Here is a 17,334-nt window from a genome sequence, read left to right on the forward strand (position 1 = left end):
AGTCAGTAAGCTTCAGACTGGATTTCATTTTGTTTTGGAGACACAGTCTTCCGATGGAGCCTTGACTGACCTGGATGGCCTCGAACTCAGAGATCCGCCTGCCTTCCGGTGCTGGTGTTAAAGGTGTACACCATCATATCCAGCAAGGCTTTAGGCTTGAATCCTGGGCTTCGGCTGGCTGCTGTGCTCTATGGCAGTGTCTTTCTACTTTCCCCAGCAAGGAGAGGGGTGTTGAAGGGACCGAGGATGTAATTACATCCCTGTCAGAATCAAAGAGGGAGCGTGCACTCTCATCTCAGTCACCCATTGCACATTTATACCAAACCCCAGAATTATCCCCCAAGGTACACCTAACCTGGCTAGGATTTCGCTCAGAACATGGCTACCTGACGGGGTTCAGGGCGTGGCAGTGCCTTGGTGTACCCTGCTGAATGCCTTAGGTGTGGGCATCACTGGGAGTCCTGTGGTTAGTCAATCCCACTGAGGGTGGGCTGGAGGCAGGCAAGGGTTGGAGCTGCCTGCTCTGTCCTGGGGCTTCGGCTCTGAGCTCAGCACAGCTAGCTCTTAGGATACTGTGGTCACTTTGGTCCTTGGTGACTCCATAGCATGGCCAGGCAGGAGGGCAGTATTCACTTGGGTTGACTGGAACCACAGACCCAGACCCAGATACTCTGTAAGATTAATCAGGATGGCTTCGATCTTGGGAGGGCACAGAATGTGACGTGGGCTCTCCCAAGTGAACCCACATACGCCTGTGGAGCCCTGGGCTACAGGGGCAGAATTTATCCTCAGATGAGTTGCCCCTCTGACTACAGAACCCTGGGACGTGAAGGGCAGATATCATATTCTTTGACTGTGCTCCCCCAGCCAGTCCTGTAAGAGCCTTGCTGTCTGGGTGCTAGTCTGAGGCTTCTTGGCTTTTGGCAACGTTCACTTTGTTTGGATCTTGAAATTGCAGTCCAGTTCTAGTCTCTATAAATGCTGGGATAGCCACCACAATGCCACTGTTACCCAGCTGCCAATAGACCCTTCCCATGGAAGACTGCAGACACTGGATGCCATCCCTCCACAGGCATATAACAAACACACAGAGCACGCAACACAGCAGTTCTTAGACTGTAATTCTCAGAGGTGAAAACTATACACAAGTTGCAGAAATTGCCAGAGCAGTGTGTCACTAGAAAACATTCTTTGCCGTCCCACCCGCTCCCTCCCCCAACCCTCACCCTTAGTAGCATATCCGAATCAGAAAGGCCTGTTCCCATGCCCACAGCCTTGAGCAGTGAGCTCAAAGATATTCTGGCTAGGCCACAGCAAAGACCAGCCACAAGGCTATGTACAGCCATTTCAAAAGGGTCCAGAAAGCCCAGGGCTCCTGCTCCACTGTTCCACTCTGGCCACCTGTAATCTGCCAGCCTACAGTCAGAGGGGCCAGCCAGCATGGTGGCTGCATGACTCCCTCTATGTTGCAAGTAGCCACGGTCTAGGTACCAAGGGCCCTCCTTGCCCAACGGGCACCCATGGCTCCCAGCACCTTCACCATACTGACAGCCTCACGGGCAGGCTGGGCGGTCAGGCCTTTGCCCCACTGCTGCCTCCTTCTGGCCGTCCTGAGTCTTCAAAGCAGCCTGAGAGAGAACTGCCCTCGGACACAGTCCAGATGGCCTAGCTGCTCCCAGATGAGGGGCAGATGGAGCCACACATGGGCAGGGCTGTGGGCTCTGCCTCACTGTCTGCAGTGGAATCTGTCATATCTGAAGTCTCGGGGCCTGGAAGGGGCTCGCTCATGAGTTCCTGGCTCCTCTTCAACCTAGAGCAGGGAAGGGAGGACAACACACGCACACAAGATCTGTGTAGATCACTCGCAGCCCCAGACCCGCTGATGTAGACTATATGACGTGCTAGGACACACCGGGGTGTGATATGGGATGCCAAGAATATCACTTGTTGGAAGCCCTGTTTTAGGACCAGTATGCTGGGAACGCAGGAAGCCAGAAAGCAGACATGGATGCTGAGAACATTAGAGGCATGGGAGGCTCAGCCCCTCTACTGCTGGCCACAGAGCTATGAGGCCAGGAGCCACAGGCTCTGCATCTCAGTTCATGCAGAAGCAGCGGAGGGAGTTCTAGTCCAGAGCCTGTTTCAGTGGGTAGCGTTGGAACAGCTTTTTAAAGAGCGTGGCCATGTCCACAATTCGTCCTGTGCTCTAACCACAGGATGGGGCCAGTGTCCTCTCCAGCCTAGTACCAATCCATTGCCCCTGGGAACACCTCCCTGCTTCCGAGGCAGGGGGAGGATTGACCCTTTCCTTAGGCCCCTTACCCTTTCAGCCACCAGTACCCTTTCTGTCCCACTTGTACTAGACACTAAGGAACGCTTTTCTGGGTGAGTGACTGAGTGGCAGGCATGACCTCAGAGGCAGTCAGGAGGTGATTAGTTCTGGCCTGAGCCAAGTGTGTCCTTGAGATTCCAACCCCTGGATCTAAGTCCACCTTAGATCCCAAGGAGCCCCTTCCGGGGCCTAAGATGAGGCCATTCAACTCTACCTTCTACATCTGCTGCTTGTCCTTCCCAGAGAGCATGGGCAAGGCCTCACAAGCCATATGGCTGCTGGGACATTCATGCTATGTGGCCCCTGATTCCCTCTTCAGTCTCTTATATACTCACTTTTCTCTGTTAAAAATCACAAAGTCTTGCTGGATGGCATCCAGGCAGTCTTGCAGGTAGTCATTCTCCTGTGGACAGAAAGACCATCCAGTGGGTTGTGCTGGACACTGGGGGAAGTCCCCAAATACCAACCACCCATTCCTGAGCTCTGAGAGGGAAACTCCTGGTTCCCAAGGAGCTCTGCTCCTCAGAAGTCCATCTCCAACAGCTGAGAGCAGACTCACTAAAGACCAGGGAGGGGAGGAGATCATGACATGGGAAAGACCAGGAAAGACAGCTACCTTAACTCTCTTGTTCTCAGTGAGCCTGTGTGTGGCCCCCTGGTCCATGTCTCTTCCTGGAGGATCTGGTAGTAACTCTGAAGGCACATCGCTCCCTCAGTAGCTGCTTCCACTTACCCATTTCCCTCAGAACCTTAGTTGTGTCTCCCAGCAGCATGGCCAGGCTCAGAGCTGATGGGCCCTCTTGGGAGCTTCAGGGCTCAGCTAATGCACATCAGTAAGACCAGGACAACAGCCTGGGAGTGGGGTTTGGGGCTGTGGACAGACTGTAAGTCAGAACATGAGGCTAAAGAGAGGAGTCTGCAAAAGACCCCCCCCCCACTCCACACACACACTTGGAATCAGTTTCCTGGTGTGAGCCCTGGGGCTGGGTTTCAAAACACCACAGCTTTGGGAGACCTTGTTATGGAGTTCAAGGGAAGATTCCAGATTATTCTTAGAAGGGTGATGAGAAGAGAAAGCACATGCACAGGCAGGCTGCAGATTCAATGCTGAAGTACCCACACGATGGCCATGTTCTCCTCCCACACACTGGTGAGCCACGAGCTGGGGATACTGGGATGGGAGCTACCGCTGGAACTCAACCCCTTGTGTCCATGGTGAGAGAGCACTGGTTCTGGAATAGGGGCCTGTGATAATATCCAGCAGGGCCTGGGTCTCTGGGTGGTCAGTGAAATCAGGGTTAGATAGGAAAGGTTATCAGCTGCCTAGGGGAGGGGACACAGTTACTTTCTTGCTTTCCAGAGCCAATATCAGCCCTACAATCCATCACTTGGGAGGGGCTAAGTCCCCTAAGAGCTAGTTCACAGCAAATGAATGCTATGGGGACCAGGTGCCTGCAGCTGTCTCCACGAAGGGTGTACTCGGTGCTTAGAAGTCTACTGAACTAACACCCAAGCCCCTCTCACAGGGCCTAGTGGCCACAGACCCACCCTTTCCCTGGATGCTGAAGGCAAGACCCAGGTAAGGCTTGTGGCATCTGTCAGTGCTGCTTTCCTGTGGGTAGCAATTGTTACGGATGGGAGAGGGAAGGGGGAGCAGATGTAGGTTTAAGAGTAAAGGGAAAATTTACAGACCAGCACATTTTCGAGCCTGAGTGCGTAGCATGGTAAGAGCAGTTAACAGCACTGCGTTGTATACGGGAGATTGCTCAATGTATAGATTCTGCGTTTCAGTCTTCCCCCTCCCGCGTACAATAATGATGTGGAGATAATGGGTACATTACTTGGCTTGGCTTTGGCGATAATTTATAATTTTTTTCTTGTAATAACACAAGTTTGTACACCGTACATGTCTATAGCTTTCAGGCCAATGACTCAAACTAAAGCTGTTTTTAAAACAGCTGCTGCAGGGGGCTTGGGCTTAGTGGGTAAAAAACTTGCCATGCAAACATGAGCACTAGAATTCTGATTCTTAGCATCCACATAGAAAGGCAGGTAGGCATGGGAGCCCACCTGTAAACCCCATGCTCCGGAGGTAGAGGCAAGGGAGCAGGGCAGGCCGACTGGCTAGACTGGGCTGCATCACGGAGCTCCGGGCTTATCAAGAGATCATGACTCAGTAAATCAAGAGGGTGAAGAGGGCACAGGGCATTCTGTCTGTATGTGACCATGTATGTGCACACATGTGTGCCCCTCCCAAGAACATACACATTAAAAAGCAGAGGCTATAATAAACAAGATTTGTACCCCACCCCTACACCAACCAGACTACAGCGTCACCGAGAAGCATGGCCCCCAGGCTGGAGTGATGAAAAAGAGCCACAGTCAGAAGTGTCCTGTCTTCACCTCTGTCTTCCCATTATGGTGTCTCATAAACTCCCCACTCTGCTCAAAAGTCGTTCCACAACAAGCAAGGTCTTCTGGGATCAGCCTTCCCAAGGTTGAGAATGAGAATACCTCACACCTCTTCCTACTGGGAAAGTGACACAGACCCTGGCCTGTTTCTTCACCTTTGAAAGGCAACTGATTTTCCCAACTCCTGTAGGAAGCCCTCCAGAACCCATCTTGACACCATGTCAAGGATAGGAACATGAACTAACACACACACACACACAGAGAGAGAGAGAGAGAGAGAGAGAGAGAGAGAGAGAGAGCGTGTGTGTGTGTGAGAGAGAGAGAGAGAGAGAGAAACAGAGAGAGAGAGAGAGAGTGTGTGTGTTAATTCGTGGTGCATGCATGTGATCATGATTGCATGATCCTTTTTGCTGGCTCCGTCCCCCCTTGAGTGTCTCCTGTTCTTGTGTCTACAGCAGGTACAGACTAACTAGTACTTAGTACTTAGTACTAACTAGTACTAAGCCTCCAGGTCTCTGCAGCTCTCTTCTTTGCAGGAGCTATCACACCCCAGCATGTTGCCCCACCTCTGGCCACCCTGAAAGCGGCCTCCATTCCAGCAGAGGACTGGACCTCAATCACCAAGAAGAGGCTAGGCTGTGTTTCTCTGTGTACTCTCTGGCCTCATTCTGATGGTAAGCAGACAGATACAAAATTTTAGTCTGAGAAGTAAAGGTGGTCATAAGCTTAGCCCCCTCGGGGATGAGGGTTTGAATCATGGCTCGAGACAGGATTCATCCAACAAAATGCTGAAATTGGCAGAGGTGTGTTGTGAGGGTGGGGAGGAGCCACACTGGCCCTGAGCTTGTGAGCAGCACCACAAGGGGCTGTGATCTATCCACTAACCTCGACACATTCCTAGAAGGCAAGTCCCCAGCAGCCTGAGGAGCCGCTGCAGAAGCATCTAGGAAAAGTGGCTCTGAGTAGATAGACTACTATGGACTCTGAGTGTCCTATGAGCCTCCTTCCCACAGACTCTCCTCTGCAAGCACTTTCCTCAGGGGGACCCGTATGATGTCCTCCTGTTTGGGTCTACTGGACCTTTGAATGTTGAACGCCCAGATTCAGCTCTTCTCCAGTCATTTACTGCAGGCTGTTGGAGCGCTTGCCAGATCATAAGGGGACACTAAAAACGGTGTCATTACTGAGTCAGGTGCAGGAGCATGAAAGCTTGGCTTCTTTGGAGCCGGTCACCTCTGCAGCACAGTCTGCACCTTGCCGGCTCAGGATGAGGCTCCACCCCTCAATGATTGCTCTTGGCCGTCCTTCCTTGGTGGCTCATTTGTCCATGGACCCTCTGGTCCAGAAGTTGTCATCTGAGCCCAAATAAATGCTCAGACTCAGCACCAGACTGCAGATGTCACCGGTGTTAATAAAGCTCCTGGGAAACGGAGACCAGGTCCAGCCCCTAACTCTATTGCAGGCAGATGTGTTAGGGAGCGCAGGTACCATTCCTAAACTGCTCGGAATTCACTAGAAATGCAATAGACCTAGGACGGGGCAATAATTTTTGAAAGAAAAGAACAAAATGGGAAGAGCCCCAATTCCTGGTTACAGCACTACTTCAAAGTGACAGTGACCAAGACAGCGTGTGCTAGACAAGGACAGATCAATGGGGCAGGAACTAATCCATAAATAAACCCTGCTATTTATGGTCAAATTGATTTGTGAAAATGGTGCCAAGACGTTCGGTGCGGGAAGCATAGCCTTCTCAACACATTCCTGCAAACATCAGAGATCCACATGCAGAAGAATGAAGGTGGACCCTCCCCTGACACCACACACAAGAACTATCTCAAAGTGGACCTAAGTACAATCCCTGGAGCTACAAAGCACAGAGGCAAAATCCTCACGATTCTCCCCAACAGGACAAACACAAGCAACCAATGCTCCCAGCAGTTCTATCAAAAGACTCCAGCTGTAGACGACGGCACGCCCACAAAGACAAGACAGTCTGCCAAAAAAGGCAGGCACGTGACAGTCACACATCTGACAAGCACTTGCACCCAACGTGTAAAGAAATAACTCACAAAGATCTCTGTGTGGGGCTCTGCTCTATGAATGGCTCCCATCCTTTCAACCAGAGAAAAAGCTGCTACACTGGGGATCATGGACTGGTCAGAGCTGAAAACAGGGGGCCACAGGGCCTCCAAATCCACAGAAGGCAACAGAGGCAACAGAATCCCAGAAGAAATGGCCAGTGGATCAAGAGCTGCAGGAGCCCTCGATGGAGCACCCAAAGGCTGAATTCCTGGGGTGCCACACACAGGGCCCCGTTCCTTTGTTGGCTTCATTCCAGGAGCCCAACACGTATTGCTAGAGAACCCAGAAAGTTTCCCACTCCAGTCTAGAAGAGCAGCTAGAGAAACACGAGAAGTGGAACCCACTGTCCAGTGGGAAATCCACTGTACTGGGGAAGAGATCTACAGCCACTGGAAACATTTTTACATTGATCCATGTGTATGCACGAGGAAACACATGCATCGTGGTGAGCATATGGACAACTGTTGTCCGAGGACAACTGTTGGAATGTGGTTTTCTTCACCCTGTGGGTTTCAGGAATCGAACTCAGGTTCTTGGGCTTGGCAGCCAGCACCTTTACCCACTCAGCCATCTTGCCAGCCCTCCTAAAAGAACTGTAGAGAGATGAGCAATTGGTGAGCTAAGGGAGGAGATGGGGAGAAGAAAGATGAGCAATTGGTGAGCTAAGGGAGGAGATGGGGAAAAGCATCTAAAGCACTCGATGAAAAACCCGAGGAGGCAAAGCTGGAGAGGGAAGAAAGCACATGGTAAGTGGACTGGTTTCGAACACAGTAGATAGGAATCTGACCCTGCCATTGTCAGTGGCCCAAACTCATCAGCTAAAGACAGATATGGGCACAGCAGACTGCAAAAGATAATCCAGTTTTAAAATGACCAAAAGTGGCAGTTCTCCAATAAGAAGTGTGTAATACGTACAAGAGGTCTTCCTTAGTCACTGAACTGCAAATACAAAACAGCTGTGGTAACTGGGGCTGTGGCTCAGTTGGCAGAGCACCCAGCACTCACAGGGCATTGTGGGGCATGGTGGAACAGACACCCTAAGCCTAGCATTTGGGTGGTAAAGGCGGAGAGCAGAAATTCAAGGTCATTCTTGCCTATAAAGTGGGTTCAAGACTGATGTGGGCTATATGAAATCCTGTCTCAAAAACAAATTAAAGACCCAACAAAACATGCAAAGAAATAAAACATCACACCAAACCAAAACAACAACGACAAAAAGCAAAAACAAACAAACAAACGAAAACCTCACTGTTTCAGACTCAGTGTCGAGATTACAATTTAAGATGCAAACTGAACGGTAACAAGAACAGGTACTGATGTGAAGGTTTAGAACCATCCTACGTGGCCTGTGGGAGTATAAAATGACACAGCCGTGGAGCACGCCATACAACCTGAGGCATAGAGGTGTTGCATAAGCCAGATGTCCCTCCCAAGGAAAAACAAGAGGACATAGCCAGGGACATTCATTCACAGTAGAGTTACAATGACTCAAAAGCAGAAGTGGCCCAAATTCCAGCCCGGTGACAAATGGCTGAGTGAAATGTGATGCATTCATGAATAAAACACTAAATAGAAGGGGATGCTTTCACGATCAGAAGAAGGGAGGTGCTGGTCTTTGGGACAGGACAGCCAAGACTTTGAGCATTGTGCCAAGTGCAAGAAGCTTGCAGAACCACACATTCTGACAGGTGAAATGTCAGAGCAGAGACAGAGCCTGCAGCGGGAGGCTGGAGAAGAGCAGCTCATGAGAAGGGGCCATGGGAAAGCTCTCCACTTAGGTTGTTTGTGGTAGCGGGTGTGCTGGAAGCCAACAATGATGCACTTCGTGCCTGTGTGTGTGTGTGTGTGTGCGCTGTATGTTATACAAATGTAAGAAAACAAAGGTGTTCATTAAAGTTCCTCAGTCTCCAGCTTCTCAATTCTCCATAAGAACATTGGATGTTTTCTCAGTGCTAGCCAGTGTTCAGAATACCTCCCACCCTCCAACGGAAGCTCCCACCAACTGCTGCAGGATGGAGCTGAGTTCCTCCCAGTGCAGGTGTCGACCTGAGCTGGTTCCCGTTCACAACCTCCAGAAGTCAGCATGGCAGTTAGCCTGTAAACCCTCCACGTCTGGATTCTCACACAAGGCACCCACTCCCACACAAAGCCAGTTTCTATTCCCCAAAGCCCTCGTTCTAGATGCCCCAGAAAGAATCTCCACAATCACTACTCTTGGAACCTGGCCCAGGAGCTGTCAGGTTGAACACCAACTCACAGGCACCAGGGGCAGTTGGAGGAAAGAGAGACAAGAGGACAGGAGCCCCACCACCTAGGCCTGAAAAATCAAGACACCAGGGGATGACCCTAGCCCTGGATCCCACACCCTCTTTGGAACAACAAAGAACCCATCGGATCTGGGAAGTTATACTCCACAGTGTCAGGCTCAGACAGGCCCAAAGTGAAGCAAACACAGACCACTGATCCCCACCGCTTGACACATAGTTGCTCTCCTATGCACTCCTATGCACATCATCTGTATACCCTGGTATTAGGAACTGAACGGCGACTCTCCCACCCTCACATATGTTCAGAACTTAAACCCTAGGACTAGTGAATATGACTTTACATGGGATACTCAAAACTGACAGCTACCCCTAAAATCAGAGAGGCAGGGAATAGCTTCCTTCCTGGGCTTCCAGAGAGCAGATTGCCACTTCAATGTTGGACATGGCACACTTGAGCACCGCTGTAGTAGGGCACAAGTCAGGGAGCACTAATGCCCCGGGCATAGCATCGGGGGCTTTTCACTCTCAGTGCCTGCTCTTGCCACAGCTAGTTCTCCAGGTGATTGCTGGCCAGGAGGAGCAAACAGCCAAGGGCAGCTATGTAGACAGGCTGGGGGTAGGGTGACAAGGAAAGCTGGGAAAGGTAGAGAGAAGGTCATAGACCCCTTGGGACTTTAGGAAGGCTCTTGTTTGAGTGTAGAGTGTATACTTTGCCCAGAGGCCATGCAGAGTGCTGTGAAGAGATCCTGCATGCTACATACAGGGGTGGTGAGGACCTGAACCCCTAGTCCAGCACTCACCGACTGGGAGCTGTCTCTGCTGCTGTCCCGAGACTTATTCTTGGCCAGCCGCTTTTTCTTCTTGTGCAGAGGCCTTGACTCCAGGATCATCTCCTCCAGCTCAAAGGTGGGGTCACAGTGCAGGCGGCCTTTCTGTGGAGAGACAGGGTACTGAGCCCAGCCTGTGGGTCCCGCACCACCACCCTTACAGCCTGAGTCATCTGTCTGGGCGCACGTAGCTTACATTAGGCACAAAGCCTGGTTCCACCTTCTTTTCACTCAGTTCATCCCACAGCACGTGGGCCAGCGATGGGGCTGTTTGCATGTCTTGGAGACTGGAGAACCGGTGCTCAGGGTTCACAGTGAGGAGCTGAAAAGGAGACCCCCCTCTCAAATAGAACCCCACAGAAGAATGGCTATCTGTCCCAGGTTGGAGCAACCCTTGAAGGCATCCACAGGTCGAGGCTTGGCACCTCAGGATCAAAAGTGGCTTGTGAGGAAAGGTGGCCACCTTTCCTCACATCATAGGGCCGTATCCAGGGATATGGCACGAAGGACTCTTTGATCCCAGTGCCCCATATCCAAGGACAACAGAGGAGCTGCAGGGATGTCCTGCCAAGATTGGCCAGCAGGTGGCAGTGATGGCCTGGCTAAGGTTCTCCCATAATAGTATGTAGGCCCAAGTAACTACTGCAAAGCCTCTTCTGTTACCATGTAGAACCTCCAGGGTCCAGAAACCATCATACCCATACTGCATCACTGCATCAGGACATCAGGTCACGGGCCAGGTGCCTCCTGGTCAGGTCTTGTGTATAATGACACTTTCTTCACACCTGTCCCAGCTATAGGCTCTGCTCTGTGGATCCACCCCTTCCAATATTTCAATCATCATAGTAGGGAACAGCTCTTCATGTGAAAAACGGCCCCTAGTCCAGTCCCTGGACATACAGTGTCCCTGTATCCCTGATGGCTGGGATCCTCCATCCTCCTACCAGCAGCTAAAGACAGAGCTTGGCTGTTGGAGGTACAGGTGGAAGGTGGGGGCTTGCTTTTTCTTTCTTTGCTCCCTGGGAGTAGTAATCCAGGCCCTGTGCACCTTTTGAGGTGTGGACAGGGGCAAAGGAGACGAGATCATAACTTGAGCTTGGGACAGCCTGGTACCCTTCTCCCCCTTACACGTGTGATGCAGAAGGCTTGGAGCCTAAATTCTTTGCCTGGGTCTGAGCATTATGTGAAGTGGGTGACGGCCACGTCCTGACACACTGATTCCTGAGAGGATTACAGACTGGGATGTGCTAATATTTAGCTCACCATGAGGGCCCAACCAGACTGGCTATGAGAAGCACATGGATATCCTGCTGCTAAGAACAACCTACATGTTGGTAGCTGATTCCTTTTCTCTGAGGTAGACAGGGTCTCAGAGGAGTTGCCAGGAAAGGTTATGGCTGTGCTAGTGAAAGGGTCTGAGCCCGTGGAAAGATGGGGTGTCTCCCTGAGCTCCTGAAAAAGTGGCAGAAGGGGTGGGTACTGTGGGGGAAGAGAAGGGGCTCACCTTCCGCAGCAGGGCCACCATCCCCTTGGACCAGGTGGGCACGTACTGGACACTCACAGTGCTGAACAGCTGAACGAGGGACTCCACAGCATTGCTCGAGTGGATATCGTAGGGCCTCTGTGGGCAGGAATGCACTGCACCAGAAGCCCTCCCCAAAACTGCACCCAGACACAAGTGCAAACACCCTAGGAGCCCAGCTTCAGTCCCAGGTGCAGGCGGGGCTCTGAGAACAGCAGCCACCTGACCCAGGGCCCAGGAGGTAGCGCTCTCACCTGGACTGAAGCTCATCTCTCAAGGGTATTGCCCTCCCTACCACCACCAAGATCTGAGGCCTCAGTGGGTCAGTCCGAAAGGACAGGAGGCAGGAGGTGCTGTCTTTATCAGGTCTCGGGCTTCATGGAACGGGGGAGGGTACCCCAAGAGAAGATACAGAGGGCAGTATGAGGCCTAAACAGATCACTGCCTCTGCCCCTAGAAAAAAGAAGCAAGTCCCTCCCAAGAACCTGCTGGACACATCCTGTCCACCACCAGCCGCCCGAGGAGACTTGCCGACTCAAGCATCTATCATAATCTGCTTAAAAGCCCGAGTCCTCTGAGGTTGTACGGGGATGGGTATCCTCCTCCATTCATGACTCTCAGCCAGTCTGGGGCAAGGAAGTGGCTGGCTTGGGGTTACAAGGCTCCGTACCCATCCTCGTAGCAGTTCATACGCCATCACCCCCACCGACCACCAGTCCACCTCGAAGGAGTAGCCAGTCCCGCCATTGACGAAAGAGTGGAAGATCTCTGGAGCTTCCCAACAAAGAAAAGAAAGAGCTGAGCTGTCTGGCTAAAGGGCCTGACAACCCCGCAACCCTCAGGCAAGTCTGCACCAGATCTAAAAGAGAGCTCTATCCACCATGATTCTGCACTGTCCCACCTGCAGGGAGCAGCCCCCTTCTAGGCTAGCCCATAGCAGATAAAACACTGCATGGCCATCTGGTCCAACCCCAGGTCCTTTGCTCTAAAGAGTCTGCAGGGAGAGAGGGTGCTACCTCACTTCTCCATCCCATGACCCTCGTGTACACCCTCAGGTTTGTCTGCACGTATCTGATTGTTCATAAACAAAAACATTGGCTGTCAGTCCTGCGAGACTTTATCTGACGGGAGTAAGGACTAGGCAGGGGCATGGCTCTGCATGGTCAGGTGTCACCTGAGGCCCTCGGCTTACCCATGTACGGTTTGGTCCCAGCTAAAGCCGTCGCCCTCTCCCCATCCTTTATAATGGTGGCAATGTTGAAATCGGTCAGGTGTGCGTGCCCTGTGAAGGGAGGGCAGACATGGCTTTCCAGGTCCTGGGTGGATGCACCCATACTCCTTTCTGTGTCCCAGATCTCTGGGGACTCACCTTGTTCATCCAGGAGAATGTTGTCAGGCTTGACATCTCTAGAGAGGACAGAAGGTGACAAGAAGATGAGCTCAGACCCATGTCATTCATGCCCTGACATCTCTGACAGATGCCCCATCAGCGGCAGAGGCCTGGAAGGCTTGGCTTAGTATTTAGAACAGATCGTAACATAGAACCTGGTGTCATGGAGCAGTAGTACTCCACACTATTCAGAGGGCACCAGGGCCACCCAGAAGCCAGCTGCAAGGGAGCCACCAGCAATCCATCTTCAGAGTCTTGGTGGCCAGAGGACATCTAGGACCGCACAAAGACACCTGCAGCTGGAGGCCTCTGAGAACTGCAGAAGACCTCACCAATGATGCCCTCACCAGAGCCCTGGTATACACTTTGCCCACAGTTGGCTTCAGGCCTCTCCACCTTGACTTCAAGATACAACACCTAGCACTCAATAACCATCACATACCTGAGTCCTGGCCAGACAATGGAATCCCAAGACGGAGAGGCAGAAATCAGGTTTATCTTATAACACACCTCAGTTTGCACCGAGGCTGCAGGATCTCAGATGAATTTCTGCTTCCTGATTCTACCTGCTTGCTAATTAGACATTTCCCAATTCCATCTGCTTTCTACAAACACCACAATCAGTGTGAAGTCCCATGGTGAGGTCAAATGAGAGCCACTGGGTGTGGCCAGGCACCGTGGTACACCTGTGAGGGCTAAGTCCCCTGTGTCCATCCTCACACTGGGTAGTTGGGACAGGGTCCACCTCTGTGAACAAGTCCTTCTGGAAAAGTGGGGTGAGGATCCAGATCAGGCTTTGCTGAACAGGAATACCTGCTTAAGTGATCCAAGGGTATCACCAACCATTCAGCCCAGGCAGATGCCTCAGCCCACCGGTGTTCACGCACCTGTGGATGATGTGCTGGCTACGCAGGTAGTCCAGGGCCAGGGCCATCTCGCAGATGTACAGCCTCACTGTGTCCTCTGAGAACTGGACGTTCTGCTGTAGGTGGTAACGCAGGTCTCCACCCAGAAGCAGGTCTACCACCATGAACATGTCCTCCTCATCTTGGAATGAATACCTGTGGGTACCAGGGGAAGACCTGGCATATGAATGGCTTGGCATATGAATGGCTTGGCATATGAATTGACATGAGCCTGAGCAATGGCTCCTGCCATGCCTGGTCCTCCCTCCTTCCAGTCCAATCACCATCCTGCCTGAGGCAGTGACCTCACCCTGATCAGAGCTGCACGAAGACCCTAGGGAAAACAGAACAACCATGTCCATGAGGGTGCTTTGGCTGCAGAGCAGAGATGTCCATAAGTGACAAGAGGAGAATGGAAACTGCACATTCCTGAGCCGGCCCAGGCTTCCCTGGCTTCTTCTATGAGGATAAACAAGAATGGTTTGTAAGAGAAGAATGTGAGACAGTGCCTGGGCTTAATACGGATCTGGGTGAGGAACTGTGTTTAATGACCAGGCACCATGGTGATGATGGTGGTGGTGGTGGTGGCTATAATGATGGTGGTGGTGATGCTGATAGCAACAGTCATGGTAGTGCTGGTGATGCTGATGGTGATGCTGGCGATAGTGGTGGAGCTGGTGATGATAGTGATAGTGCTGGTGATGATGGTGATAGTGGTGGTAATGATAGTGATAGTTGTGGTGATGATAGTGACAGTGGTGGTGATAATAGTGATGGTGGTGATGATGATAGTGATGATGGTGGTGATGATGGTGGTGATGATGGTTAGTGATGGTGGTGGTGATGATGGTAGTGATGATGGTGGTGATGATAGTGACAGTAGTGGTGATGATAGTAATGGTGATGATGATAGTGATGGTGATGATGATAGTGATGGTGATGATGGCTAGTGATGGTGGTGGTGATGATGGTAGTGATGATGGTGGTGATGATAGTGACAGTAGTGGTGATGATAGTAATGGTGATGATGATAGTGATGGTGATGATGATAGTGATGGTGATGATGGCTAGTGATGGTGGTGGTGGTGATGATAGTGAGAGTGGTGGTGATGATAGTGATGGTGGTGGTGTTGGTGATGACAGTAACAAAGATGCTGGTGGTGGTAGTGGCAACATTGATGTTGATGATACTTAAAACAATGGCAACAGTAGCAGAACAAAGCTTAAGGACTTCCTTCCACTCTGTAATTTTTTTTTTGCATCACTCTCTTGTGATGTCCTATCCCCTGCCCTCCATGAATTACTCTTAACCTCAGTAGAAGGAGCCTGGAAAAGCTGGCACAGGCAGGATTCTGAGGAAGGGGTCAGGAAAAAGAGGCAAAGAGACTCGGGATGCTGTGGTGGCCCCAGTGCACACAGTCCTAGATGGCAGGTGACATCTAGAAGGCTGGAGTGTGGAAGGGGAGTGTGGCTGCAGGAGGGAAGGAAAGAGAGTCTGCTTGTGGCCCATATCACAGCAGCACCTGTGTGTGTGTGTGTGTGTGTGTGTGTGTGTGTGTGTGTGTGTGTGTGTGTGTTTTACAGCAAGGTTGGAGACTCCACCCAGAATCCATGCACCTGACCATTAGACATCACTGTCTTTTAGAAAGTCTGGGACGCTGGGTTGCTGAGGCCCCAAAGATAAAATTCCTGGTCTCTTTTTTTCCCAAGAAGCCTCACTTGGGAAAAGCCAACACTGTTCCCACCTCACAGCAAACTTCCCTCCTTTCCCCTGACCCTATCCCTGTACCCAGGCCTGACCTCCTGACATGGGCAGGTTAGAGCTTCTCCCCACTTTAGGATGTTGTCCAGCATGCTAAAACAAGATGGAATGTGTGCCACAAAAACGCTATCACTCCTCAGCCTGCCTAGAAATAGCCAGCCACAAGCATGCTGGAACTTCTAAGTAGGAAGGAAGTCATTCTGGGGCCATGCTATGTAGCCTCTGGGAAGTGGCCACTGTCCACTTTGCAGTTTCTTGATTTATTGTAGCAAAAAACAAAACAGCAGGTTGCAGCTGAGGCAGGGGGGGTGGGGTCCTCTGCTCTAAGCAGATCTTAGGTTCACTGTCAAACAAAACGCATTTGCTTTCCACTACCCCAAACAGCAGTCAGCTGCTTCTCCCTGATGCTCTGTAATGGGCACAGGGTCACCTACAGGGGAGGGGCCCCAACGTCTTCTAGAGGCTACTTTGACAGAGGTCCCTGCTGTTGGAAACTCTGTGGTCCACAGAGCCTTTGTCAATCATGCCTGTCAAGGAGTGAAGCAGAGAACAGAGCCCACTATAGCAAGCAGTCAAGGAGAACCCCTGGGCCAGGGAATGAATGTCCATGCATTGAGAGAGAAGTCCGCTGTTGGGAGCGGTCCTGCAGAGGAGAGCAGAGGAAGGAACCAACATTCCAGCAGCCCAAGATTCTTAGGTGTCCGGCAGGAACCTGAAGGTCCACCCTACACTTGGCAGTATGACTTAGTGCTAAACACTGGGCTCCCAGCAGGCCCTGGGAAGAGTATACACGAATCCCGGCAGACCATGGACCTCTGGTCCCTCCAGGTCCTGAACACAGAAGCTAAATCGACGGGGAGAGGGGCAGGGAGGACTAGCACGTGGGGAGTATCCCGGAAGTATCAGAGCCAAAGAACAGTTGGGCCCCTTGTCCCACTCCAGAGGGTAAATCCCGCTGCAAGGGTCATCACTCACCAGAGGTTCACCAGGAAGACATGCTCGATCTCCTGCAGGATCTCCAGCTCCCGGAAGACATTCCGGACCTCATCACGCTCGATGCATTGCTGCTTGTTCATGTACTTCATGGCGTACATCTTCTCTGTGTCCCGCTTCTGCACGATGCACACCTGGAGGGCCAAGGACCATTCAGCAGAATGCCAGAAACGGAACTCTTCAGCTCCCTCTGCCCTGATAGAACCAGGGTTCCTAGCCAGCAACAGGACAAGGCTGTGAACAGGCACCTTCCATAGGCTGACAGAGTCCAGTCACAGTGCACCCAGACAAGACTCCTAGCTTCGCGATGGGCTGGCACGTGGTGGTGAGGTCCTTACCAGCCATGACCTATACAAGCTGTCTCAACTCACCAAGCTTCAACACCTCCTTCTCAGGGGTGGTCAGCATATGGCTTTGAGGTATGTTGGGGACTGCTGTGGGGTTTCAGTGTGAAATGCTCCCTCCGCAGGTTCATGTGTTTAAGCACCTAACCTCCAGCTGGTGGCACTGTTCTGGAAGTCTGCAGAAACTTTAGCAGATGGAGAAAGCCTTGCTGGAGGAAAAAGCTCACTGAGCCAGGAACTGAGGGTCTGGCTTGGCCCCACTTCCTGTCCACTGCTTCCTAGAAATGCCCTCACAAACCCATCTGGGCGTGTGTCGCCATTGATTTCAGACACCATCAAGTCAACATGTTTCAAGATAAATATTACAGGAATGGAGGAGAGAATTCTCTTAGCACGAGGCTGTGCATCCAGGAAGCCTCTATCCACCACAGGATTTCCGTTTCCACCAAGCAAGGACTGCCCATGATAGCAGGTCCCTGGAGAATCCTGAAGGCACAG

At 51.6% G+C, this 17,334-nt stretch overlaps 1 protein-coding gene across 3 annotated transcripts in view; it reads right to left on the bottom strand.

The window, feature by feature from the left end:
* Positions 1–1,104: 1,104 nt before the first annotated feature.
* Stk32c (serine/threonine kinase 32C) overlaps positions 1,105–17,334 on the bottom strand; it is an 81,001-nt gene continuing 64,771 nt past the window's right edge. For all 3 annotated transcript variants that reach the window (NM_001108922.1, XM_039085359.2, XM_063269674.1), the window contains exons 3-12: positions 16,475–16,626; positions 13,720–13,893; positions 12,812–12,849; positions 12,635–12,724; positions 12,113–12,216; positions 11,425–11,541; positions 10,117–10,242; positions 9,894–10,025; positions 2,668–2,735; positions 1,105–1,810 (exon numbers count right to left, since the gene is read on the bottom strand). In NM_001108922.1, coding sequence (NP_001102392.1) covers positions 1,666–1,810; positions 2,668–2,735; positions 9,894–10,025; positions 10,117–10,242; positions 11,425–11,541; positions 12,113–12,216; positions 12,635–12,724; positions 12,812–12,849; positions 13,720–13,893; positions 16,475–16,626 — 1,146 coding nt within the window. In that variant the 3' untranslated portion in view covers positions 1,105–1,665. The remainder of the gene's footprint in view (positions 1,811–2,667; positions 2,736–9,893; positions 10,026–10,116; positions 10,243–11,424; positions 11,542–12,112; positions 12,217–12,634; positions 12,725–12,811; positions 12,850–13,719; positions 13,894–16,474; positions 16,627–17,334) is intronic.

This window comes from Rattus norvegicus, chromosome 1 (assembly GCF_036323735.1).
Source record: "Rattus norvegicus strain BN/NHsdMcwi chromosome 1, GRCr8, whole genome shotgun sequence".
In the NCBI taxonomy this organism is placed as follows: Eukaryota; Metazoa; Chordata; class Mammalia; order Rodentia; family Muridae; genus Rattus; species Rattus norvegicus.